This window comes from Arvicanthis niloticus, chromosome 15 (assembly GCF_011762505.2).
Source record: "Arvicanthis niloticus isolate mArvNil1 chromosome 15, mArvNil1.pat.X, whole genome shotgun sequence".
NCBI classification, from domain to species: domain Eukaryota; kingdom Metazoa; phylum Chordata; class Mammalia; order Rodentia; family Muridae; genus Arvicanthis; species Arvicanthis niloticus.
In genome coordinates this window covers 59,350,773-59,376,784 of record NC_047672.1, presented here as the reverse complement: position 1 = coordinate 59,376,784, position 26,012 = coordinate 59,350,773, and the positions used below count along the sequence as shown (strand labels likewise).

The window sequence follows — 26,012 nt, the reverse complement described above, 5'->3', positions numbered from 1 at the left end:
CCACACAGAAAGACTAAGGTTTGTTAAATTGCCTTGAGCCAAATCCTGAGTAATTATTACTTCATTCTAAACCTCCAAGCTGGTCAGACTTCCCCCAGACAACATTCTCATCTTACCTGCAGTGTTTTACCTTTTCTTGATCCAGCTCTCCTCTCCTGATAGTTTCTCCACCTCCCTCGCGGCTCCCTCCTTCACTTCCTGACTCTTTCTCTGCCCTTCCTAGAAGCTCTGTATTGGCGGTTGACTTTCATTGGGAATAAATGAGGAAGTGTTTTTACAAATTTGAGACAGGAGCTTTTAAGAATAAATATAACAAAGCCATGTCCAGATTGAAACAAGATATGAGGGCAGAGAAATCGGCATTTGAATAACTCAGTGGTAAACTTTACACAGTGAACAAAATCATTATGCCTACAATAAGAAGCTATACTTTTGCCGTATTGTGAGTTTTGAGATAGGTTTTATGTAGTAAGATTGACCTGGAACATGCAACATAGCTGAGTGAAGATAGTCTTCTTTTTAACAGGACTGGAATTAAATACAACTATGTGCCTCCATGCCCAGGAGAAGTCACACTTGTCTGTAGGATGCTCTAAAAATGTCTTATTATAAAGGTAAACTGTGCCTCTACAGATGGATAAAGTAAAAATTAGACTTCTAGAACTATTTATTCATTAGGTTTCTGATTAGTATTTACTACCTTTCCAGTTGTATATTTAAAATTGTCAGTAAAATGTGCACAAGTTTTCAAATAAGTTTCAAATAATTCACTTATTTTACACATGGTTATTGTCTGTTGTGCTAGGGTCAGTCCGAGATTATAATAATATAACTAAAGCCTAAGCAACATACCTTTAGTCCCAGAATTTAGAAAGCAGAGAAAGACATCTCTGTGAGTTCAAGAGTGAGCTCCAGGCCAAACAGAGATACATGATGAGACCCTATTTTAAAAAATAAAATAAGAGCCAAAGAGATGGCTCAGCAGTTAAGTTTTTGCAAAAAATCTAGGTTTGATTCCCAGCACTCACGTGGCAGCTCACAGCCACTTATAACACCAGTCTCAGGGGATCCAGTGCCCTCCTGTGACCTCCCTTGATAACACACATGCATATGTAATGAAGACACACCTGAAAGCAAACACACACACACACACACACACACACACAATTTTAAAATATATATTAATTTAAAAATATATTTTAATTAAAAACCTAGAATGGACCTTTTCTTACATTTATAGAGAAAAATAAGTACATAACCAATTAAAAGAAGGCATAATAATTATAATGAAAGAGATTTTTGCAAGGTATCACATCTTTTTCAGAATAATATGGATGAATGTGTTTTTGTTGTCAACTGATCCCAAAACCCAACCCTACTGTTCTAGTTAGCTTTAACTGTTAATGTGGCACAGTCTCTGTTACTGAAAAGAGAGTCAACAGAGCAGGATTGGTCAGATCAGACTGGCCTGTATATCTCTGTGTGATTGTCTTTATTGTAACTAGTCTAAGATGGCCCAGCTTACTGTGGGCAGCACCATTCCCTATTCAGTGGTTTTAGACTGTACAAGAAAGCTAGCTACGCATGAGCCTATGAGTGAGCCAACCAGTACAGAGCTTCCATGGTTTCTGCCATGGTTTCTCCTTGAGTTCTTGCACTGACTTCTGATGGACCGTGACGTGGAAGTATAAGCCAGATAAGTCATACCCTCCTCTAAGTTGCTTTGGTCAGTGTTTTATCACAGAAAAGAAACTAGAACACCGACTGATGAGGATACAACTTTAAAAAGTGAGCCATTTTATTCAGATCTCATCAAACCTAAGGACTTAGCTCTTCTCTATTTATTGGTTCTGTCTTCCACTCTTTAGACATCAATCCCACAGAGCCACAAGCTAGGCAGACTGAATGCCCAAATAAGAAATATAACGTTATTACAAAGAAAACGGCAAATGGGTCCCAAGAGGCAAAAACCATGACTGTCTACTAAGAAGTCTGACTTGGAACTGAGCTGGTTTATGCTTCCTCGAGCTCATTAACCTTAGCAGGATCTCAGCAGTTAGGAATCAGTCACAGGAAAAGATTTTTGCAGAGAGCATCATGCATCATGTGTAGGGAAGAAGTAAAAATCAGTTTTAGGAGGAAAAACTGAAAGAAGTTGAGTATGATGAGAGCAGAAGAGTAGAGCAGACTGCTGAGAGCTGAGGCTCCAGCGAGAGCAAGAACCAAGGCAGCAGAGCCCCGGGAAGCCTGCTGGAAGAGAGGACCTATCCTAAGAATAACAAGAAGCTTTGGATGGCGTCAACACGGCATGATTAAATCATGCAGAGCAACCACGTCGGCAGCAGTGTGCCCTTAGATCAGTGGGTTCTTGTCTGGTACATGGTTGTGAATTAGAAGCAGATTGGAAAGGATAAAAGAAAGAAAAGCAATACTTGGGCAAAGACTAAAATTAAAAGTAGGATTTTATTGATAGAGGCATAAGTATTTCCATAGAAATAGGCCTTAGTTCACCCTTCTTTAACAAGGATCCAGAGAGTTGTAGTTTATGAACAACAGTAATCTTTTTCTCATCGTCTTAGAGAGTAGACATCAATTCAGGGTGCCAGCATGGCTGAGTTCCAGTAAACATGCTCTTCCAGATAGCAGGCCCTGACTCCGTGCCTCACAGGGAGTGAAGGGGCAAGAGAGCTCTCAGGCTTCCTGTTGTGAGGGCATTGATTCCTGTATAACGGCTCCACTTTTGTATTCTGCTTCCCCAAACCCACCTTCCCAATACACTTCATACAAGGGAGGGTTTCGACAAACGAATTTTGAAGAAACACAAACATTTTGTGTATAACGTTATCCTTTTCTAATGTTTTATTTTCTAGGGCTTTGAAGGAAGTATTTAAAAACCTGTTTTTGAGGGGGCATAGTCACTATGAGCGACAGCTTAGAAATGATATATTAGTTATCACCACAATTATAGCTCAGAACCCTGGAGCACCGATGATTGTAAGTACATATCAGATCATATGAACTTTAACAGGGAAAGTGGTGGGGGTACTCCAAATTCTATTTGGTATTTATGTGTGTTACTGCACTGCTAAACTGTGTTTTAATGTCTCAATAGTCACTTCCGCTCTTGCCCCCCACCACTCTGTTGTGTTCTGCTGGAAGCCCAGCATCCGCTCTGTATTTTAGCACTTACATATTCGTTATTTCTGCTGTTTTTCTTTTGTTCCTCCCTATCTAGCTTTATGAGGTTTTTTTTTCACTGAAAGAAATTTATCATTTCCTGTGGTACAAACATGGTACCTGCTCTCAACAAAGTCTCTTGGGTTTCTTTCCTCTAAAATTATCGGTCATTTACCTTAATTCTTGAAATTTATGTTCATTGCATATAGAATTCTAGGTTGAAAAAAGTCTCTATTAGCACTTGAAAGATAATGTTCCACTGTCTTCTGCTCTCTGCTGTTCCTGGTAAGTACTGCTTATTTGGAATTCTTGCTTCCCGATATGAAAGTGTCATTTAAACTCTGTTTTCAAGATTTTCCCCTCTATCATTGCTGTTCAGTGGGTTTACTAAGTGTGCCAGGATGTTATCCCTTTTGTGTTTATACTTTATAGAATGTCCTACATATGTAATTTTTTTCAGCAAGTTTGAACAAATTTGGGTCATTATTTTTATCAATAGTTTTCAGTTTATTCTCTCCCCCTTGGTATAGTGTTCCAAATACTTACACAGTTAATTAGTTTCTGAAATGGTCTCATGTGGTTGTAGGCTTCTCGTCACTGTTTTCAAGAATTTTTCTCTCTAGTCCTCAGGTTGGGTGGTTGTATTGGTCTACATATTTAAATTAACTAATTTTTCTGGCCTCATTCACTGTACAAACACCCTTTCTAGTGTGTTTTTATTTCAGATCTTAGAATTTCTCTTTTTTTTTTTTTTTTCAGTTCTGGAGATCAAGCCCAGGGCTTTCTGCATGGTAGGCAAGGACTCTACCCCTGAGCTACAGCCCTAGTGTTTTGAGTCCCTTTCCCCACTTCTACTTTACGTACTTTCTGTGTTCCCATTCACTGTGAGCATGGATTCTGACATAGGCTTCCGGAGAGGACTGTCTCAGTTTTATCACGAGCAGACACTGGACTTGTCTGTATTCATACCTATGGTGGATTATGGTTCAAATCTCAGTTTGGTTCTTCTAGCTTTGGTTACCATATGTAGAATTATCTGTGTTTGGACAGATGAGGCAGCAGTCGGAGTCTGAGCCTGTGTGAGCATGTTTGGATTCTGCTTCTGGCTTTCCCTCTATGAGACTGTGCCTTTCGTTCTACTGGCTGCAGCTGCCTCTGTCCTCCGATTCCTGGTCCATTTAGACTGTAGGCTTTCCTTTGAGTTTAGCATCCGTACACAAGGTGTAGGAAGAGGATTGCTGTTGGGATAAAAGCCAGTTTTTGAAGGAGTTGGTATGAGAATCTACACGGTGAATTCTTTAGTCTTTATCAAAGTTGTAACTTTCTTCAAATGTCTACTTTTACTTGGCCAAGAGAGAAGCAAAAGATTGATGCTTTTTATATTTTTGTTCAAAGATTATTTTATAACTATCCAGCCATATCAGAAACTAACTCTCCCTATATTTAAAAATATTTGTTTGAATACTTTAGTGTTGTGTATGTGTATAAGTGTAGGCTTGTCTATACATGTAAGTGACCACAGAGGCACAGACAGTGTTGGAACACCTGGAATTGGAGTTACTGGTGGTAGGGAGCCACCTGGAGTGGGTTCTGGGAACTGAACTGAGGTCCACACTCAACTCCTCAGCCATCTCTCCAGCCCCTCCCTGCACTGTATAGTGAACAAATAATGGAATGATTAAAATCACAATATTTACACATCAGCCATATTACTGTATTACCTATAAAGGTCCTGATACTTGTCAATGTACATCAAGTGATCCAACATAAGAAAAGTCATGGAATTCATTCTGTGAAAACACCATAAACAGTCCCATGACATAACACCTAGTTAAGTCTTCCATATGTAGATAGACCCTATATTTGTCTGACAGGCCATGGCCAGTCAGTGAGTTCTCAGTTCTGTCACTGTCAATATGCCAGAAATTGCATGAATATAAACCAAAGCAATAACATTCTTACATTTTAAAGGCAGCCATGTGAATCCTGAGGAGGGAGAAAAATCATACTGTCAGTGCAAAAGCCCAGTATTATGTGCACCTGTAAACTTTGCTTAATATGCAAATCCCACTGAGCATGTCTCATCAAAAATGAGTTCCCTTTGCTGAGATATTTGCAGCTCTGGTCTTTCTTCAGGGCTTTTGTGTTAAGTAGTGCTGTTTTGCTCTCCCGGCTGTCCTTTGATATAAGGAGAGTGACTGGGATAAAGGTAAACATTGAAAAGAAGTGGCCTCTCCACTGCTGTGGTATCACTTAGAGGTAAGAACTAGGTGGCCGTGTGCTGACGTCTCACCGGCTCACGTAGCACATCAGGTATTCATGGACTAATATAAATACTTCTTAGACGCTTCAGCAAGTCTAAGATAAGTAAACTCAAGCTGTCTTGAACAAGTCCTGTGGTGGCGCGCTTTCCCTTTTGTTCATTATTCGTAGGATTAGAATGCAAATGAGTTGCAGCATGTAAGTGATGTAGCAGCAGTTGAATAGTAGGCAACTCTGAGCACCTGGAGCTTGACTGCCGGTCCAATTTCACCTTTCTGCTTGTTTTGTGTGTTTGTAATAGGAATGTGGCTTTACCAGGGATTTGATACTATTTGCAACTTTTAATGAAGGTAAAAATTGTACCATCTTGAGCATTTTGTGAGTGTCTTGGTGAGTCTTGTGTGTAACTTTAGCTTTTATTTCCCTCTGTGTGTTTCTCTCTCACAGTTAAAAGTCAAAATCCTTTGGTAAAAAGTCTTAAGCTTTTTAATTGCTATGAAGATTTCGAGCTGAAGAAATTGCTGTTCAATATAATTGTGATCTTATGTAAAGATTTAACTACTGTACAGGTAAAGGTGACTCAAAATAGGAAAGTTAATAAAAAGCTTCTTATAGCATAGTATTTTAAAAATCATGATTGCAAATCTCTCATTAACCAATTCATTTCTATACCATAGAAGGTAACAACCTTATCAGTTTGAACTGTAGTCCTTTAAAATGTCCTTTGCAAACAGTAAATACAGAGAATAACTTTGAAGCACACACACCAAAAAAAGTAGAAGTTAAGAGATTGAGCAATATATCAGATCTCAGAGAACATAAAACAAAGTCCCACCCCCTCAGTTACTCAGAGTTGAACATCTGGCCTTGCTGCCACCAAGGCAAGCACTCCACCACTAAGTCACAGGCATAGCCCGCACCTATTGCCTATCAGTCTCTGACTGTGAGGAAAGGGATGATGTCATGGACAGCAACTGCTGACATCTGCTATGCTGGTCTCAGACCCTTATGAGCCCGTGTTTTCTCCACACAAGCCTAACATCTTTCATTTTTATTCACCCATCTCTCTTTCTATGTTCTGTGTCACATAGTATTCAAATGTTGTCCACTGAGTTTTCACAATGATGCTACAACTAATATTCTTGTTCTTACTCAACTCCAGACCACGAAGTGACATGCTAATGAATTAAGTAGAGAATTTTTTTAAAAACTTCATAATTTTTATGTAGACTGATACTAAGTTCGTAGGGAAAATAGTATTATATAGGACAGTGCTTTACATTCTCATGAACTGAAATATGCATTAACCAGTATTAATGATTATATTAACCACTGGGCGTTTCCTTTCGCCATTGGTTATTTTATAATTATTCATTTTTAACTTTTTATTGAAATGCTAGGTTCAGTAGAATTAGAAAATCTTAAAGTGTCTAGTTAAAAGTGACCTGACTGACAGTCATTGATATGATCTATCAATTCTTTCATTTGTACATAAGAAACAATTAGCTTACAGTGCCCTCTTACTGCGTTTATGTGCCTTTGAGGGTTAGGTGTGCAGGTGAGTGGCAGGCTGTTGGACTAGCATGCACCAGGGCCCAGGTCTGATCGCTAGTACTATAAGCAAAAGAAAACTGAGAAGGGAGGAAAGAAACCCCGCCCATTTACTTGCCTCCAATCTCCTACCTTTATGGTTTTGTTATATGTAGAAGCATATGCATGAATTGCATCAAAAATGATTAGTGTATATTTTCTCCTATCATCGGCTGAAGAGCTCACACCCCAGGAAAGAGGTCATTGCTCTTAGAGTTGCAAAGCTGTCCTTGATGGTGCTAGTGTGTTGTCTTTTTTTTGTTTCCATGTGTTTGGGATATCTGTACTGTCACAGATAGAAAAGAAATGATTGGAAATTATCACTGAAATATCAAATTTGAGATCTTGAATTAATTTTGCTAAATTAAATAAAGCTATTTTCATTATGCTCCTAACAAAGTACATTTTGCCCTTTCTTATAGCTATTAATCGATGGCAAAGTTATTTTGGCTTTGCTGACCTATGTAAAAAAGCCTGAGAGACTCAAAATTATCGAGTGGTCCGCAGCCCAGTATGAAGAACTACAACTGCACGCAATAGCCACCTTGTCCTCAGTGGCTCCTCTGCTAATAGAAGAGTACATGTCATGCCATGGCAATGCTCGGGTCCTTGCATTTCTAGAATGGTGTGGGCATGAAGGTGAGTGCTCTTCAGGATCTGTCAGGACTCTAGTCTGCATTTCAACTGAACTCTCATTACTTGCAGTGAAAAGCAAGAGTTACATTGAAGAAAACCAAAACATCAAATTCATTCTTTTAGTGTATTATATGAGTTAATAAACATTGAGATTTTAGGACTAGAGAGATGGTTTAGCAGTTACTGTTCTTGCAGAATACCTGACCTGGGCTCCAAGCGCCTGTGTCAGGGAGCTCACAGCTGCCTGTAACTCCAGCTCCAGGGCGTTTAGTGACCTGTGCAGCACCTGTGTTCATGTGCACAGGTGTGCAGGGCTCCACACTTATACATCATAAAATATAAAACAAGTGTTTTATAAACATTGAGATTTCAAAGTTAAATATTAACGAAGATCTTAAATATAATTAATAAATGTCTAAAAGAAATTATAATTTTATTCAAATTTTTGTATTATGAGGTCTATACAACGATTATACTTAGGAAGGAAGTTAATCTGGACAATATTTTAGTATATTCATCCAACAAGCATTGTCTACTGAGTGCTAGACAGCTGCTGAAAATACATTTAGGTTAAAGTGGGTACAAATCCCTAAATAAGTTCATAAAGTTTAAAATCTAGTTATCTATCCCACAAGCACTATCTCTAAGATATTGTCTGTAAAAGAGAAAAGCCTCAATTTGCAAATGTTGGTTTTTTTTCAGTTCTTAGAAAGAAAATGAATATATTCATGTGCTTACAAATTTGATCAGGAAGATCTGATTTCTTTCTGTCAGTAATTTTTCTCTAGAACAGGTTGGGGGTGTAAGAAAGATGGAGAAAAGACTTAGTAAAATTTACTAGGCTATCCACAAACTCATACTCCTCCCAGCCCAGCCTCCTGGGTGTTAGAATTATAGACATTCACCAGCACACCTGAATGAAAAGAATCTTGTATGGTGCATTTCCATTATATCAGCAGTAGCCAGACCCAGACTATAGTAAGTCCCAGCTATTAAAGGTGCTGAGACAAGAGGCTCTCTTGATCCCATGACTTTAAGACAGGCCTGAGCAACATGTCTCACAAATAGAGAAGAAAATCATGTATTCATTCACAAAGGAGATAACATTTTATCCTTTGTATGTTCTATCTTCTAATATATTAAGTTACTGAACTTAACCTTATTAATTTAGTAAATAAAACAGGTCTGAGCATTATTCACATTGTTTTATATTTACAGAATACTCCAAAGCAAAATGGAAAATGCTACCCCATAAGAAGACATGTAGCTTACAGTTACTGGTGCCTCCTGTGTCCTGGGCCTCACTCACTTTGCAGATTCCCTCATGCAGCTCTGCCTCTGGCTTGTCAGATGGGCAGAACTCAGTCTGAGAAGTTGCATAATGTGTTTCTCACCACATAATAAAGGCAAAGCAAAGATTTAACCCAGACACCATTGTAACACACAATAGTGCTTGAATTCTTTTAAAAATCCTTACCCCAAGGCTACTTATAGAAGAACCTTTGAAATAATATATTACAGCAAAAAGAAAAGAGAATATTAAGAATGTACCCCAGTTAGTAGAGTGCTTGCTGAGAACCTGGTGTGATGGCATGCACCTATAATCTCAGCACTTAGGAGGTAGAGGCAGGAGGACCAGAAGTTTGAGGCCATTCTCAGCTACCTAACAGGTTAAAGACCAGTTTGGGACCCATAAGACTCTGTCTCAAAAAGGAGAGGAAATTTTACTTTGCTTCTTACCAAAACCTGCCACTAAACTATAGTGATTAAAATGATGAAGTGCTGTTCCAGGGACAGACCAATGATTGGCTGTGAGAGACGGTATTTTTAGAGACACTGATAGTCCACAGGAGAAGGATTGTATGGAAGCAATGGACCCTCCACAGAAAAATGAAAAAATTTAGATTCTCTCACCTTGGTTGAAAAGGGTTGCAAAGTGGAAGCTTAAATCTGCATACCTGAACTGTAAGACTCTTAAAGAATACTTGACAGCTATCATTCTGATAGATATCAAGAGGGAAAACTTTTGCTTTAAAAACTTGGGAGCTTAAGCTTCAGAAGGGAAAGATAACAATTATGAGAATTACAAACAACTGTAAAACAAAATTTATAACATACTAATCCATAGTTTGAAGCAGCGACTACTCTTTGATGAGGAGTCCAGGTTGAACTTTCTAAAAAATGTGTATTTTATCAAGAAGGTAATTCAGCTAACAAGCATAGAAAAGATGTGGATGGCTATGTCACTCAGAAAGTTTCAGATGTTCTAAAAACATTTTAGGTGTTCAACCAGACAAGTAATAAAAGAAATGCAGGTTAAGCTAAAAAATGAACTACTTACTATATAACAGTTAACAGACTTAACAACAACAACAACAAAACAATTGGTTTTGTGCATTGTATTCATTTGGTAACTTTCCTAAGATTCAGGTAACATCTCCTGTATGACTTGGGTCACTCAGAGAACCCCTTCTCCATGCAGGACTAGGACAGAATGTTCCCTGTAGTGTTGGTATCAGTGAGTGGATAAACTGTGATTTGTTTTTAAATGAATGCTGAAGGCAACTAAAATAATGCCCCAAGTCTACTTATGATGCTTTAAACCATTTTAAACGATTTATTACTTTTGTTTATTATTATTTATTATTAATTGTGTGTTTGTTTGCACACATGTGAGTGCAGTTGTTCTGTAGAAGCCAAAGGTATCAGATCCCCTGGAGCTGAAGTTGCAGTTGTTGTAAGCTACCCACTGTGGGTGCTAGGAACTGAATTCGGATCTTCTGGAAGTACAATACGTATTGTTTGTAGCTCTAGCCCCCAATGTGAGTAATTTTAAAACATGGCATTTACTAGCAGGAGAACATTGCAAAAGACACAAACAATGATACCTTTGAGTAAAATTTTAGGAAGCACATTTCCATTCTGAAGACTAGAAAGAAAGAGGGAAGGGCCAATATTTCTGTAAAAACAAAACAAAACAGGAAAAAAGCAAAGATGATTGGATTTTGCTATCTGCTTAAATATAACAAATACTTAAAATATATTGTATGCTGTATTGTTTCTAAATGAGAACATTTACTTGAAATGTTTCAGGCTTTGGGTTTCTCAGTATAAATTAAATTATGATTTTTTTCCCCACAGATTCCCACTTCATTCATGGTAACAGTTTCCATGGTACAGGTGGCCGTGGAAACAAGTTTGCCCAGATGCGTTACACTTTACGACTCCTCAGAGCCATGGTTTATCTTGAAGATGAGACTGTGAACAAGGACCTTTGTGAAAGAGGCGTTATCCATCAACTGATAGGTAAGATATTGCATGGCAGCCCATTGGGGAAATTTTGTGCTTATAATTCTAAAAGCTTCATATGAAATATTTTTCTACAAATTGATTTTATGAATGAGCATATCCTTACTATTTTCCTAGGTTTTGTTTCATCTTGTTGATATCAAGCAATTCTTTTTTATAATCATTAATCCTTTAAACATTTATTTCTCAGTTAGAGACTACTTTATTAAGCAGTACCCTTTTAATTTAAGTGATCTATTGTTAGGTTTCATTTTTCTGGTAATAAGATTGCCACTTCTATTGTGTAGAAATTGTGTAGAGCCATTTTCAAAGCAGATAAAGGTTCCAATCCATTCAGAATAACCAGCACGTCTGTGCATAGAGAAAAGTATCCAAGAGTTACTTTTCTAAAACGAATACTAGAAAATTCATGAGTTTCAACTTCCAGTTTAAGCTGCCTTGCCCTTTATTATTTGAAAATACTTGTCCTCCTGTCCTCCCATTCCTGTTCTGAAAAGTGCTGTCTCAGCATTGCTTCATGTAAATGTCATGAAGTTGGTTGGCCCTCTGTAGCCAAGCTTTCTGCATGACATATTCAACCAACCACAGAAGTGTCTAAGCAGAAGACTTTTCTTGTCATTACTCAGTAAGTAGTGATTTATAACAAATATTACCATAGCATTTTCACTGTACTAGTAATCATAAGTAATCCAGAGGTGATTCAAGGTATACCATAATACACACACAATTTCATATGCAAATACTTTACCAGTTAGAGCCAGTTAATTAGAGAACTAGACCTCCCTGGATTTTGGCTTCTCAGGAGCATCTGTAGTCTGCCCATGCTAGCTCTCTGTTGCTATGATAAATACCTGGGAGAAAATGGCTCACACTTTTACAGGCTCCACCTATGGTAATTTGGCTTAATGTTTTGGAGCCTATGGTAAAGCATGCGTGTGTCATAGTGGCCTGGAAGTAAAAGAGAAACAGGAAAGGACCAGGTTCCCGTCACCCTGTCTTCCAGTAGGCCACACCACTTCAACTTCACACCACTTCAACTTCACACCACTTCAACTTCACACCACTTCAACTTCACACCACTTCCCAACACATGGGCCTGGGGGCGGGGGTGGGAACAGTCACGATTTAAATAAAACACTGCTAGTGTTTTATTTAATAAATAAATTATAAGTTTAATAAATAAACACTGCTAGTATTTATTGCCAACCAAGTGCAGTATTCTTTTAAAAAGACCCTTCTACTTATTATAATATTTTTCACCCATACTTAGAAGAGAGATGGTGCTCTCCGATTATAGTATTCGTGAGAAAAAAACCAAACATATATGTTGAGACAGGGCCCAACTGTGTAGAAACGGCTGACCTCACACTCACAACAGTCCACCTGCCTTCTGCCTCCTGAATTGTACGATCAGAGGTCTGCACTACCATGCCCAGTTTTAAAACAAATAAATTGAAAGTGAAGTTATGTAAAACATTTATCTTTGTTCCAAATGGGCTTAAAATAACTCATCATGAAGTACATTTAAATCACAGTTATGTACATTCCATTGCACAATCTTCAGTCCACACGATCCACTTTTAGCTGGAAATGCAACTTTGTATATCCAGGGAGAAATAGTACTCCTGCCTGAGCTGAGGGAATGTGTTAGGGGGAAGCTTAGCAAACAGCAGGAGTTATCTCAAACTCAAATAAATTCCTTATTCAAAGTTGATCTTTGTTACACAAATCTTAGATGCAGGACCTTTGTCTTTTTTAACCTAGCAGGGCTTTGTAGCAGTTCCATCATCAAGAATATAGAAAGTGCATTGCAAATCCAATATCTGTGAAATATGCTTTCTCCATATACAGAGAGATTAAAAACTGTATCGATCAGAATGCTAGGGAAACCTGCCCTCATAAGAGCAAAAGAAAATCAGCGAGGCATCTAAGTGGTGTAGAGAGTAAATGTTTCGAAAGGTAAAGAGGCATAGGTGTTTTCAGGTTTGAGCAGTCCTAATTGGAGATTCAGTGGACGATAGTTTCCAGAAGAGGGAATAAAGATTGTTGTTTCAGGGCTGGAGACATGGCTTAGTGGTTAAGAGTAGACTGCTCTTCCAGAGGTCATGAGTTCATTTCTCCAGCAACCACATGGTGGCTCACAATCATCTGTAATGAAATCTGCTGCCCCCTGCTGGTTTGTCTGAAGAGCACAACAGTGTACTCACATAAAATAAATAAATAAATCTTTTTTAAAAAATTGTTCTTAAAAGCAAAGGGATATTGTGAACAGAGATACAGTATTGAAATATGCAAGATAACGTGTTCACCGGAGGCATAAATAGAGCCCAAGTTTCATAAGACAAGCATGATGAAATAGAGGTAATTGTGCAATTAGTGACCAAACTGGAAAAACATTTTAAGTAGAAAATAAGAATTTGAATTCCATACTTGATAGGAAGAGATTAGAGATTCTGTATAGATAGCCTGTATGTGCAATGCTGTGGGCAATTTTATTTTAATATAATTTAAATTTGTGTATATGTGTATGTATGTATGTATGCATGCATGCATGGTGTGTGTGTGTGTGTGTGTGTGTGTGTGTGTGTGTGAGTGTGTGTGTGTGTGTGTGTGTGTGTGTGTGTGTGTGTGTGGTCAGATATGCCACAATGCACATGTGGAGATCATAGGACATCTTTATGGAGTTGCTTCTCTTCTTCTACCACCTTGCATATGTTTCCAAGATCAAGCACACATTATCAGGCTTTTCCAACCCGGCATCTTTACACAGAGATCCCTGGCCCTGATACTGTGTTTTAGAAAGAGTGGAACAGAGAAAGTAAAGGCAGAGAGTTCAAGGCACCTTTTAAAAATGAAGAAAACTATTCTTTATTAACCTACTGTGTGCTCCAGATCAAAGGCCCATAATTTCCATCCCAGATTGGGAAGCAAGATGAGGTAATCTTGAAAAGAGAACTGTAGCCAGCTGTCCCAGGATTTCTGTAGATAGCTCTAATAAAGGAACACAGATACCCCCGAGCCTGGGGGATCCAGCACTGACTCTCTAGCAAGCTCTGCTGTGTTCCTTGGGCTCTCATTCCCCACCCTCCCTTCTAAAAGGATGGGGATCCATAGGCAACTGTGCCAAGTTACAGGAGATGTCCCATTCAGGATCTTATCCCCATTACTAGAAGTTATAGCTAGGGTCACCCTCGTAGATTCCTGGGAGTCTCCACTGCACTGAGTATCCAGCTCATCGCTGAGATGCCCTCATTTCTGGTTGTCTCTCCCTCTCCCTCTCTTCCTCCTCCCTCTCTCTGTGCTCTCTGACCTGATCCCTCTTGTTTTCATCCCCACACGCCTGCAGTCCTCCACAACATATTCTATTTTCCCTTCCCAGGAAGGTTCATACATCCCCCTTTGAGCCTACTTGTTACAGAACCAGTTTAATGAGATCCCGTTTGTTAATTGTGGATTTTAGTGCATGTGCTGTTGGTGCTCTGTACAAGGAATTATCTCCTGTACCAGTGTATTCAAGGCTATTCCCCACTTTCTCTTCATTCAGTCTCAGTGTGCCTGGCTTTATGTTGAGGTTTTTGATCTACTTGGACTTGAATTTTGTGCAGAGTGATGCACATGGGTCTATTTGCATTCTTCTACATGCTAAAATCCAGTTCGACCAGCACCATCTGTTAAAGATGCTTTCACATTTCCATTTTATAATTCTGGCTTATTTTTTGAAAATCGGGTGTCCGTGAGTGTGTGGATTTAACCCTGTGTCTTACGTTTGATTCCATTGACCCACCTGTCTGTTTTTATGCCAAGACCATGTGGGTTTCATTACTACAGCTGTTTAGTAGAACTTAGATCCAGAGTGATGGTATCTCAGGAGGTTCTTTCATTGCATGGGATTGTTTTAGCTATCCTGGGCTTTTGTTTTTCCACATAAAGTTAAGCATTATTCTTTCAAGGTCTGTAAAGAATTGTCTTGGAATTTTGATGGAAATTACTTTGAGAATCTGTACATTTCTTTTGGTAAGATGACCATTTTTACTGTGTTAATCCTACCAATCCATGAGCATGGGAGATCTTTCCATCTTTTTATATTCTCTTCAATTTCTTCTTTGGCCACTGCCTTGGTTTGAACCTTGGGCTTTGGTTGGCAGAGCCTACGACCCTTGGCCATGTAGCTTCGAATCTGCTTCCCAAGCTTGGGGTGAGCGATGAAAGGCAGATGGCTGAGTTTGCAGCTGGGGCACTTTGGCATCTTGGGCTTGATGGCCTGAGGCTTCACAGGGCCCTTGATGGCCTCTGAGCATGTACTCACTGCCTTTGCATTGTTGCCCTGCATCATCTTCAGGCCTTTCTTGTTGTGCCTCTTGGAAAAGCTCAGGAACTTGGGGCCAACCCCCGGTAAGAGATTCGTATCTTTGTGACCATGGTTTCTTGATGCTATTTCTGTGCTATTTGTGAGACTGATTGTGTGTGGTGTGGACTTGGCCATATCTGTACAGTAACCCACAGATCCTGCAGTGCCTGGGGCCAGAAGACATGTCCCCATTTTCATTACTGACTTTGTTATTTTGTATATTCTCTCTGTGTCTTTTAGTAAATTTGGATAAGGGTTTGTCTAGCCTGTTGATTATTTTCAAAGAAACAACTCTGTTTCATTGAATCTTTGTATTGTGTCTAATATATTGATTTCATCCCCGAGTTTGACTATTTCCTGCCCTCTACTCTTCTTGGGAGTTTTTGCTTCTTTTTGTTATAGAGTTTTGGGGTGTCCTGTTAAGTTGCTAGTATGAGATCTCTCTAATTTCCTTATGACGGCACTAGTGCTATAAACGTTCCTCTTAGCCCTGCTTTCATCGTGTCCCATAAGGTTGGGTATATTGTGCTTCATTTTTATTGAATTCTAGAAGTCTTTTAATTTCTTATTTCTGCCTTGACCAGTTATTCAGTAGAGAGTTCTTCAGTTTCCATGAGTTTATAGTCTTTCTATTGTTTCTGTTGTTGAAATCCAGCTTTAAGAAACAGAGGCCTACTAGGATACAGGGGTTATTTCAGTTTTCCTGTATCAGTTGTGACTTGCTTTGCGACCAAGTATCTGGTCAGTTTTAGAGAATGCTCCATGAGGTGCTGATAAGAAGGTGTATTCTTTTGTGTTTGGTCAAAATGTTGTGTAGATATCTGTTAGTTCAATTTTGTTCATGCTGTTAGCTCCATTACTTCTCTGTTTAAGGTTTTGTCTAGATGATTTGCCCATTGGTAAGAGTGGGGTATTGAAATCTCCTCTCCCTCTATTAAGCTGTTCAATTAGGTGTGTGATTTAAGTTGTACTGATGTTTCCTTTACAAATGTGGGTGCCCTTGCTTCTGGGGCACACATGTTCAGAATGGAGACATCCTCTTCACAGAGCTTTCCTTTGATGAGTATGAAGTGTACTTCTCCATCTCTTTTGATTAATTTTGGTTGAAAATCTGTTTTGTTAGCTATTAGAATGTCTACACCAGCCTGCTTTTTGGGTCCATTAGCTTGGAAATTTTCTTCTATAATTTTGTTAAAAATATTTGCTGGATCTTGGAATAGGATTCTTTTCCTTCCATTCTGTTGTACCTAGGTATGGTCTTTTCATAGTGCCTAGATTTCCTGAATGTTTAATGGCAGGAATTTTTAAAATTTAACATTTTCTTTGACCAATGTATCATTTTTCCTTATCTTCCACACCTTCCATCTCTTGTGTTCTGTTGGTGATTTTTGTGTCCATAGTTCCTGATCACTCACTTACCTAGATTTTCCATCTCCACGATTCCCTCGGTTTGTGTTCTCTTTATTGCTTCTATTTCCATTTTCAAATCTTAAATAGTTTTATTCATTTTCTTTACCTGCTTTTTCTTGGTTTGATTGGGTTTCTGTGGAGGATTTATTCATTTTCTTCCCATTGTTTGCCTGTGTCTTCCTGGATTTCTTTGGGAGATTTATTCATTTCCTCCCTTAGGGCCTTTACTGTCTTCATAAAATTGGTTTTAAGGTCATTTTCTTGTGCTTCAGATATATTGGAATCTCCAGGGCCGTAGTAGGATAGCTGGGTTCTGGTGGTGCCATGTTGCCCTGGCTGTTGTTAATTGTGTTGTCAAACTGGCCTCTGTCGCTGGGTGTGGGCTAATTATAGGTTTATAGGCCAATTTTGGGGTTTATCTTTGTTGGGTGGATTTCCCCCCTTGTTTTCCATTTCCTTTCTGGTCCTCTGTTCTGGTAACAGGTGATTCCTATGCTCCAGGGGTATGGGCAGACTGTGTGGGTTGAGATTTTGAGATTCTGGGAGCTAGGATAGCCTCTGGGGTTCAGGGTACCTGTGTGTCCTCTGGTAGAGGGCTTCTGTTGGAGCTGTGGGCTGGGATATAGTGATGGGGGTGGGGTGCTGTTGACATGCTGGGCAGACTCTGAGGAAATGTTGGATGTCTGTGGTTCTGGATATGGTAATGGCATCTGAAAGAGCAGAGGGATTCTGCTGGAGTTGTGGGCTAGAATGTGGAGAATCTTCTTAAAAGGGGGATCCTAATAGTAAATTATAAAAATTTATCTAATAATTACATTCTTCAATTTTTCTCTTACCAGAAATCTTTAAAACTATGATGAGCAGACCTGCTGAGAAGGAAGAGGCCATTGCCTTAGAAATCCAGTCTGACACATTACTTATTCTGTCGGGTCTTTGTGAAAATTATATCCAAAGGAAGGTATGTAACATAAAACCTAACGCTTAGATCTCCCGGTCCCCGGTGCCCATACATGTTTTTTCCTTTTTTTCTAATCTGTCTAATGTGGGATGGTGGGATGACTCAGCATTTAAACACACCTGGACTAAGCCTAGCAACCTGAGCTCCATTTCTGAAATCCACATGACAGAACGAGAAACTTGTCTTTGACCTCCAAACATGCATCATAACACACACCTGCACACACACACACACACACACACACACACACACACACACACAAACACAAACACACACTGAATAAATAAACAAAATTTAAAACCTAACTAGATTTTAATACTTTTAGAGTATGGTTACATACATACTGTGTAATGTGCAGGGCTTGAATCTATATTTCAGTAGATTTTTTGAATGTGCATAACACATTTTACCAGCACTCCAGTTGGAACATGAAATATGTGGCTCTAAGTACAATCTTGTACAGATATCACATTTCCTTATCTGCCTCACAGCCAAGCACCTAAAGATTAGTTTTGCCGATTTTGATATGAGTGAAATCACACAGTATTTGGTCTTCCAAAAAAAAACTGTGTGATTTCACTCATATCAAAATCGATATGTTTTTGTTATCCAGAAAAAAAGAGCATGTGTTTCTGGAATGTATTCAGTGTTGCATGCATCATTCTTTTTATCAATAAACAGTAATCTATGACCTATCAAACCCTGTTTATCTTGTACATTATTGATAAGCACTTAGGCTTTTTGTATTTGGACTGTTAAAACAAAAGTTTGAGTGAACACTCTTGATCCAGTCTTTTAGAGAAATGTAGTTTTCACTTCTGAGTAAAAACCGAGGACTAGAATTACAAGATTTAAAGTAGCCAAGCAGCTGTTCATGGTAGGCTGAATTGTCAGAAATATTGCTTGGAGTTTCAATTGTCTTTATGTAAAACTAAAATGTTAAAACAATGGTTTAATTCTCTTTTATAGTCATTAGCTCCGTTGTAAACTACTGAGTGTCATAAAATGACAATTTCCATAAGAGATAGAATTGGAAAGATGAAAATTTTAAAAATTTAGATAGATTTTTAAAAACTTTAGATTCATATATTTTATATGCATGAGTGTTTTTCTCACAGGTATGTGTATGCACTGTATGCATGCCTGGTACTAGTGTCAGGAGAGGGTATTGGATCTCCTGGAGCTATGGATGTTTGTAACTGCTGTGTGGGTGCTAGTAATCGAATCCAGTTCCTCTGAAGGAAAATGAGTGTTCTCAATTGCTGAGCTGCCTCTCTAATACCATGAATAGAGATTTTTATGGAGAAGCAATAGGAAAAAAATGGTTTTAGCTCCAAACTTTGACATATAATGTACTATTCTTTTCTGTCCTGAGCCTGCTCATCTAGAATAATAATCATGAACTAAATGGAAACTAGAACAGAATGGCAAGACAGAAAAAGAATTGGTAAGGGGAGAAGATTGAATGGTGATAAGTTTATATAAGTCATTAAAGGTTGACTTGTCACTCATCTACTTATTCCTCTCCTGAGAATACGACATGATACATATTGATGCCTGCTATCCATTTGACATGACTCTAGACTGCATTCACCGTAATGTAGAAGAAGTCATGGACAAGTTTTATATAATTTACATTTTTAGACAGAGAGAGAAAATTACTAAGAACACTAAGCTAGCACACTGATTTTAAAGTGATTGGTTTATAATTTACCATAAAGAACTAAGAATGAATGAGTACATGTTTTAGAAACAAACTACATTTTAGATTTCTTTCCTTCTGTGTATGAGTCTTTTGCCTGCCTGTATACATTCACCATATGTGTGCTTGGTGGCCTCGGATGTCAGAAGAAACTGGATGATTGTGAGCTTGATGGACGTGCGTTCTGGACGGTTGAACTCATATCCGATAGAAAAGCAGCAAGAATTCTATAAACTGCTCTGCTACCCCTCTAGCTCCAGAGGAGTACAGTTTTCAGTTGTTTTAAATTCCTAGTTTGGAAACTAGCAAACCTAGTTTGAAAGCAACCAAACAATACTAGTTTTGAGGGGTAGGATGACATGGAGATCAGAACAATTATATATTTATTCCAAGAAATTATTTAAACAACTCTCTTTGACAGGAAATGTTTGGAACTGAAGGAGTTGACATAGTTCTTCATGTAATGAAAACAGACCCCAAGAATTTACAGAGGGGCTTAGGCTACAATGTCCTTCTTTTCAGTACATTAGACAGCATTTGGTAAGTATTACTATGGTTAAGTGAACACCTTAGTATAAAAAAATTAAGTTTACAGCTAGCATTTTCTTCCCTCAGAATTACACTAGAGGGATAAGACAGTGCCTTCTCTGTCAGACAGCCTGAATGAGAGTTTGCAACCAAGCCCATCTACCACTCAAGTAGAAAAGCTGCTCATTTCAAAAATTAATTGCTTGTTGTGATTAATTTCATTCCACATTGGTGCCGTCCAGGAAATCAGAAGCTTTGTGTTCCATATGCAGGATGATGCTTCTGCTTCGGCTCTTTTAAGCACTCACCTCTGTTCCAGTGACAGCCATCTAACTGTTCTGTAATTTTGTGTGGTGTTTATGACTTTTAAGTATAGCTGGACATTTGGTACAGTAATTGTTTTTCCTTGCTCCTTTTTCTTCTTAGCTTTCATTGATAACTTAGCTGCATTAAATGTTGTCAGAGTTATCCAGAAAAACAAAATTAATATATGCTATACAGAGAATATTTCTTGTAGGAATTGGCCCAGTTTACAGGTTGAAAAGTTGTAAGCTGGAAAAAACAAAGCAAGCTAAATCTCTATCTTGGCTTCTTTTCTAATTTCAATGGCAGAATGACCTGACAAAAGTAACTTAGAGAAGACAGGGTCTATTTTTGTTCATAATTCCAGGTTCCAATCCACCACTGAGAGGTAAGAGGTCAAGCTGTCAGGAGTTTGAAGCAGCTAATCACCTTATATCCACAGCTAAGAACAGAGAGGGGGGGAGGGGAGAAAAGAGGGGAGGGGAGGAGAGAAAAGAGGGGAGGAGGGGAGGAGGGGAGAGAGGAGGGGAGAGAGGAGGGGAGAGAGGAGGGGAGAGAGGAGAGGAGAGGAGAGGAGAGGAAAGAGAAGAGGAGAGGAGAGGAAAGAGAAGAGGAGAGGAGAGGAAAGAGAAGAGGAGAGGAAAGAGGAGAGGAGAGGAAAGAGGAGAGGAGAGGAGAGGAGGAGAGGAGAGGAGAGGAGGAGAAGAGAAGAGAGAGGAGAGGAGGGGAGGGGAGGGGAGGGGAGGGGAGGGGAGAAGAAGAGAAGAAGAGAAGAAGAGAAGAGGAGAAGAGGAGAAGAGGAGAAGAGGAGAAGAGAAGAAGAGAAGAAGAGAAGAAGAGAAGAAGAGAAGAAGAGAAGAAGAGAAGAAGAAGAAGAGAAGAAGAGAAGAAGAGAAGAAGAGAAGAAGAGAAGAAGAGAGAATGCTTTTGCTTGGCTTGTTTTCTCTACTCTTAGATAAGCATAGGGTATAGTAGATAGCCCAGGGAATGGTGCCACCCACAGTGGATGGGTCTTCTCACCACAGATAATGTAATCAACATAATCCCCCAAAGACTTGCCCAAGCCAACTGGTCTCTTGTTTTAAAAAGGAAGCCATTTTAACCAAATAACAGAGGAAGCTAATAACCCTAGCAGGCTTTAAGGCTTGGAAGAAACATAACTGTTACTATCGACTATCATCATCATCATTACTATTGCCAGTAGCTTTGTCAGTTTAATAAGGAAACTACTGAGAAAAACAGTAAAAGTAGCCCTGGAAGTAGTTGCAGTCCCTCACTCCATCCAGTCCACATGGACTTAAATAGTAGGCACTGTAGCAAATGGCGAGTGCAAGTTGAATGTAATCAAGATTCATCAGATAATTCAGCTGCACCAAACCATGAAAGAGATGGTGAGCAGATAAACTTGAAGAAGCAGTTATTACAGCAATTAGAGGTCTTCAAGAATCATCCGTGAGAAGTTCCTGTAACTCCACTTGCAAGGCACCTGACACCAACCTCTAGTCTCCTCAAGGGTATGCATGTGTGCTTGCATGCACGCACAAAATGAAATAAAATACAATCGAAAAAAATACAATTGAACTACATTTATAAAGCTTCAGAGTTTCTATTTTTAAAGTAGAAACAAATTAACTAGTTGGTTTAGAGAAATAAAGTAACCGTGCTGTGATGGGAAGGAGGGTCTACAAGTTAATTCTAACAACAAATGTTTGGTGAATGACTGGCTTTCTTTTATTGAAGGTGTTGCATTTTGGGGTGTTATGCTTCTGAGGATTATTTTCTTGAAAAGGAAGGGATTTTTCTCCTCTTGGATATACTAGCGGTAAGTAATATCCACAGCATGCTAACACAAAAGATAAATGTGTCCATGCTAACCTTTTCCAAACCAAGTGCCAGGAAACAGGGTGTCGTGACTAAACATGCCTCAAATCATGTTCAGATATAGTGATGGGTTTTGTTTGTTTACCTGTTTGGGGTTTGGGTTGTTCTGCTTTGTTTTGAGACATGGTCTCTCTATGTGGTCCTGGCTATCCTGAAACTCACTATATAAATCAGCTGGCCTGGAACTCACAGAGATCTTCCTACCTCTGCCTTCTGAGTGATGGAATAAAAGGTGTGCACCATGCTCAGCCAGATATAGTGTTTTAAATAAAATCCCTCCCAAAGATTCCCAAAACACTAGCATATTAAGAGTTCTGAACATTCCTCCAGTTAAGGAGTCAGTTTACATAGGTCAATATTCCCATACACGGAGAAGCTAATGTTTTTCCTTCTACTCTGTCTACCTGTCAAGACATAGTTTATGACAAGCTACACTGTGTCCTCTATCAAATCTCTATCAACCACTCAAAATTTTTCAGCTTTTTCCCAACATTATGGATAACATTAGGAAAGGATGACTCTTTAAAGAAGTATCTGCAGTCCAGAGGTATCTAAGAACAATGGCATGCCAGACATGAGCTAGGAGCCACCACCTTGCAGCTGTGGAGAACAGATGTCAGTTCCATTGATCTGAATTAGGACTGTAGTCAGCATTATAACAGAGGGAAGTCATGATTTGTTTTCAGTGAAATTTGCAAGTCTCTTCGGAGTCGTAGCCATGTCAATATAACTTCCACAGTTTTTATTTTATTAACAGAATAACAAACCCATTTTGATTTGATAAACATACCAAAATTACCAGTGTCTTATCATATCCTTGCAAAACAATTTGTACATTATTATATTCATAATGTTTTCATCTATAAAACCACATAACAACAGCATGTCTCATCCTGGTGTATGGAGACTAATGAGTGACATAAAGTGTGTGTGAGAGCATTCAGTGAATATGTACATGGATATGCTATGTATGTATGAATATACATTCATTGACTTGTTATGCCTATATACATTGTTGCAATGTGTTTGCTATGATTAGGTCACTAAGTTGTGCAGAGTGTGGATTTAGTCATTAAGTGTTAAAAATGTTGTTGCATCAATTTCAACCATTAACATTTATCCTAAAAGTAAACAACAACAAAAACCACTCATTTGATTTAAGGTTCTGTTTCAAAACAGCTCTGCTAAAAGGTTAAATATTATGGAGTATTTACTGTGTATTGCAGTCTTTCCCCTCCCACTCCCAGACAGGATTTCTCTGTGTAGTCCTAGCTGTCCTGGACCTTACTTTGTAGAAGATCAGGCTGGCCTTGAACTCACAGAGATCCACATGGCTCTGCATCCTGAGTATGGGGATTAAAACCATGCACCACCTCACCTGGCTCTGTTTCGTATAAAGGATATTTGTATTAGTCATGGTTTGCCAGAGCAGTGGTTCTCGATTTTCCAGTGCTATGACTCTTTAATACAGTTCCTCATGTTATGCTGACCACTAACCATAAAATTATTTTCATTGCCACTTCATAACTGTAATTTTGCTATTGTTATAAATCATAATGTAAATATCTGTGTTTTCTGGTGGACTTAGGCAGCCCATGTGGAAGAGTCATTCAATACCCCTACAAGGGGTCATGACTTACAAGTTGAGAACCACTGCTCTATAGAAACAACTTTTAAAATGAACCTACATATTTATATCCATGTATAGATATATATATCCATATATAGACATAAATATGTAAATATAGACATAAAGAATTTGTTAGAATGGCCTACAGGCTGGTCCACTAGTCTATCAATGGCTGCCTACATGTAGAAGGTCCAAGAATCCAGCAGTTGTTCAGTCCATGAGCCTTGATGTATCAGCTGGTCTTCAGTAGCCACCAGAATCCTGAAGTTGTAGGCTTTAATGCTAGTGAAGGAATGGACTTGCTAACAGGCGCAAACATGCAAAAAGAGCAAGCTTCCTTCTTCCATGTCATTTATATAAACTTCCAGCAGAAGATGTGGCCCAGAGTAAAAATGGATTTTTTTTTTTATCTCAAATGATCTGGATTAAAGGTTCCGACATCAAAGAGCCAGATCAGAAGTGGATCTTCCCACATCAAATATTTAATTAAGAAAAAAATCCCTCAAGGTACATCCTCTCATTTGGATTTTAGTTAATTCCAGAAGTAATCAAGTTGACAGCTGATAATAGCCATCACATCAAGTGACCACATTTGCAATTCAAACAAAAGGTTATATGTTTTCTGTGCCAGAAGAGTTATCAACAAAGAATATACAGAAAATTCATGATTCATTGTTGTAAGGATTTTTATTATTTAGTTTGTTCTTTGACAATTCTATGCATGTATATAATGAAACCTCTTTACTCTCATCCCTCACCCTCTCTTACCTCCATTCCATCGTGTCATCCTTCCCTCCCTCCTACCAATCTCTTTCCCACATTTGTGTCCTTTAGTTTGGTTTTAACCGGGACTATCTATACTGCCATAGGTTTAGCACTATCCGTTGAAGCCTAGCAGACTCAAGAGTGGATATACAACTGAAAATAATGACTCACCCTCTGTGATTGTTTGAATAGGTTTGGCCCCCTTAGACTCATGTGTTTGAAGGCTTGGTCCACAGGATCGGCACTATTAGGAGGTGTGGTCTTGTTGGAGTAGATATGGCCTTGAAGAGAATGTGTGTTACTGTGGAGGTGGGCTTGAGGTCAGATATGCCCAAGTCTGGCCAGTGTGAAGCAGCTGCCTGTGGACCAAGATGTACAACTCTTGGCTCCTCCATCACTATGTCTGTCTGCACACTGCCGTGCTTTCCAAAATGGTGATAATGGACTGAACCTCTGAAACCGTAAGCCAGCCTCAATTAAATGTTGTCCTTCTAAGAGTTGTTGCCTTGGTCATGGTGTTGCTTCACAGCAATAAAACCCTAACTAAGACACCTTCCCAGAAGTCATAAGTAACCAATAGTTTATCATGGAAGGGTGGGGTCCCACAGGTACATCTCTGATAGTTGACAAGCTCAGTTTTGAACAGGTCCAGTGCAGGCAAACATAGCTACTGTGAGGTCAGGCAGTTTGCAATGGCTGTGTCATGTTCTGAAGATAGTATGTAGAAGGCCTTCTACCCGTGTTCCACCTCTTATAATCTCTCTGCTTTCTTTTCCTTAATGTTCCCTGAGCCATAGAGGGAATGATATAAATACCTAGTTAGAGACGAGTATGTAACCATCACTTATTCTTAGCATTTTGAGCAGCTACAAATATCTGCATTCAGCACTATTGATTACAAACAGATTGTTGATTCGAGTGAATAGCATTTACCTATGGATATAAAGATCAATGTTTACGATTTAGTTTGACACCATGGCACTTTAGCTAAACCAGAGTGATAAGTAACTTCTAGGACCTATGATTTCCTCAGCCAGGGATCGTTAACCAGGTTCACGGTATCATGCAGGCACCATCTGTGGAGAGTGCCTCAAATTCAATGTGAACGTGGTTGGTTAACCCATAAAAGTTGTACCACTGTTGCACTGGTATTTAGATCTTGCCCGGCAGGTAGCATTGTAGTTTGTAGAGTTTATAGCTGGGAAACACTACTGATGTTTTTTCTCCCCAGCATCCTGCATAGCAGCTTCTGACACTATAAAAGTTAGCCAGCAGTGTGGAAGGTTCCAACTCAGCTCTGGCTTGATTTCTCTCCATATTGCAACCAAGGTATATTGTTTCTTAAGCAATAGGATCTTATCATCTGGTTCTGGTGAGCAACCAAAAAGAATTTCAGGAGTCGGTATTGTTTTGAGGATCTCTGGGGCCTCTCTAGCCAACAACTCATGAGGAGTCCACACCTGGCACTTGGATTTTTAATACACAATGGCTTTTAGGGTCAGTGTTATGCAGC

General features: G+C 39.0%; 1 protein-coding gene across 3 annotated transcripts in view; it reads left to right on the top strand.

Annotated features, from left to right (window-relative positions):
* Positions 1–26,012, top strand: part of Cfap69 (cilia and flagella associated protein 69) — a 67,020-nt gene that overhangs the window by 27,074 nt on the left and 13,934 nt on the right. For all 3 annotated transcript variants that reach the window (XM_034519524.2, XM_076913088.1, XM_034519525.2), the window contains exons 9-16: positions 2,871–2,994; positions 5,741–5,789; positions 5,887–6,008; positions 7,452–7,668; positions 10,807–10,971; positions 17,572–17,690; positions 19,814–19,932; positions 21,964–22,045. In XM_034519524.2, coding sequence (XP_034375415.1) covers positions 2,871–2,994; positions 5,741–5,789; positions 5,887–6,008; positions 7,452–7,668; positions 10,807–10,971; positions 17,572–17,690; positions 19,814–19,932; positions 21,964–22,045 — 997 coding nt within the window. The remainder of the gene's footprint in view (positions 1–2,870; positions 2,995–5,740; positions 5,790–5,886; positions 6,009–7,451; positions 7,669–10,806; positions 10,972–17,571; positions 17,691–19,813; positions 19,933–21,963; positions 22,046–26,012) is intronic.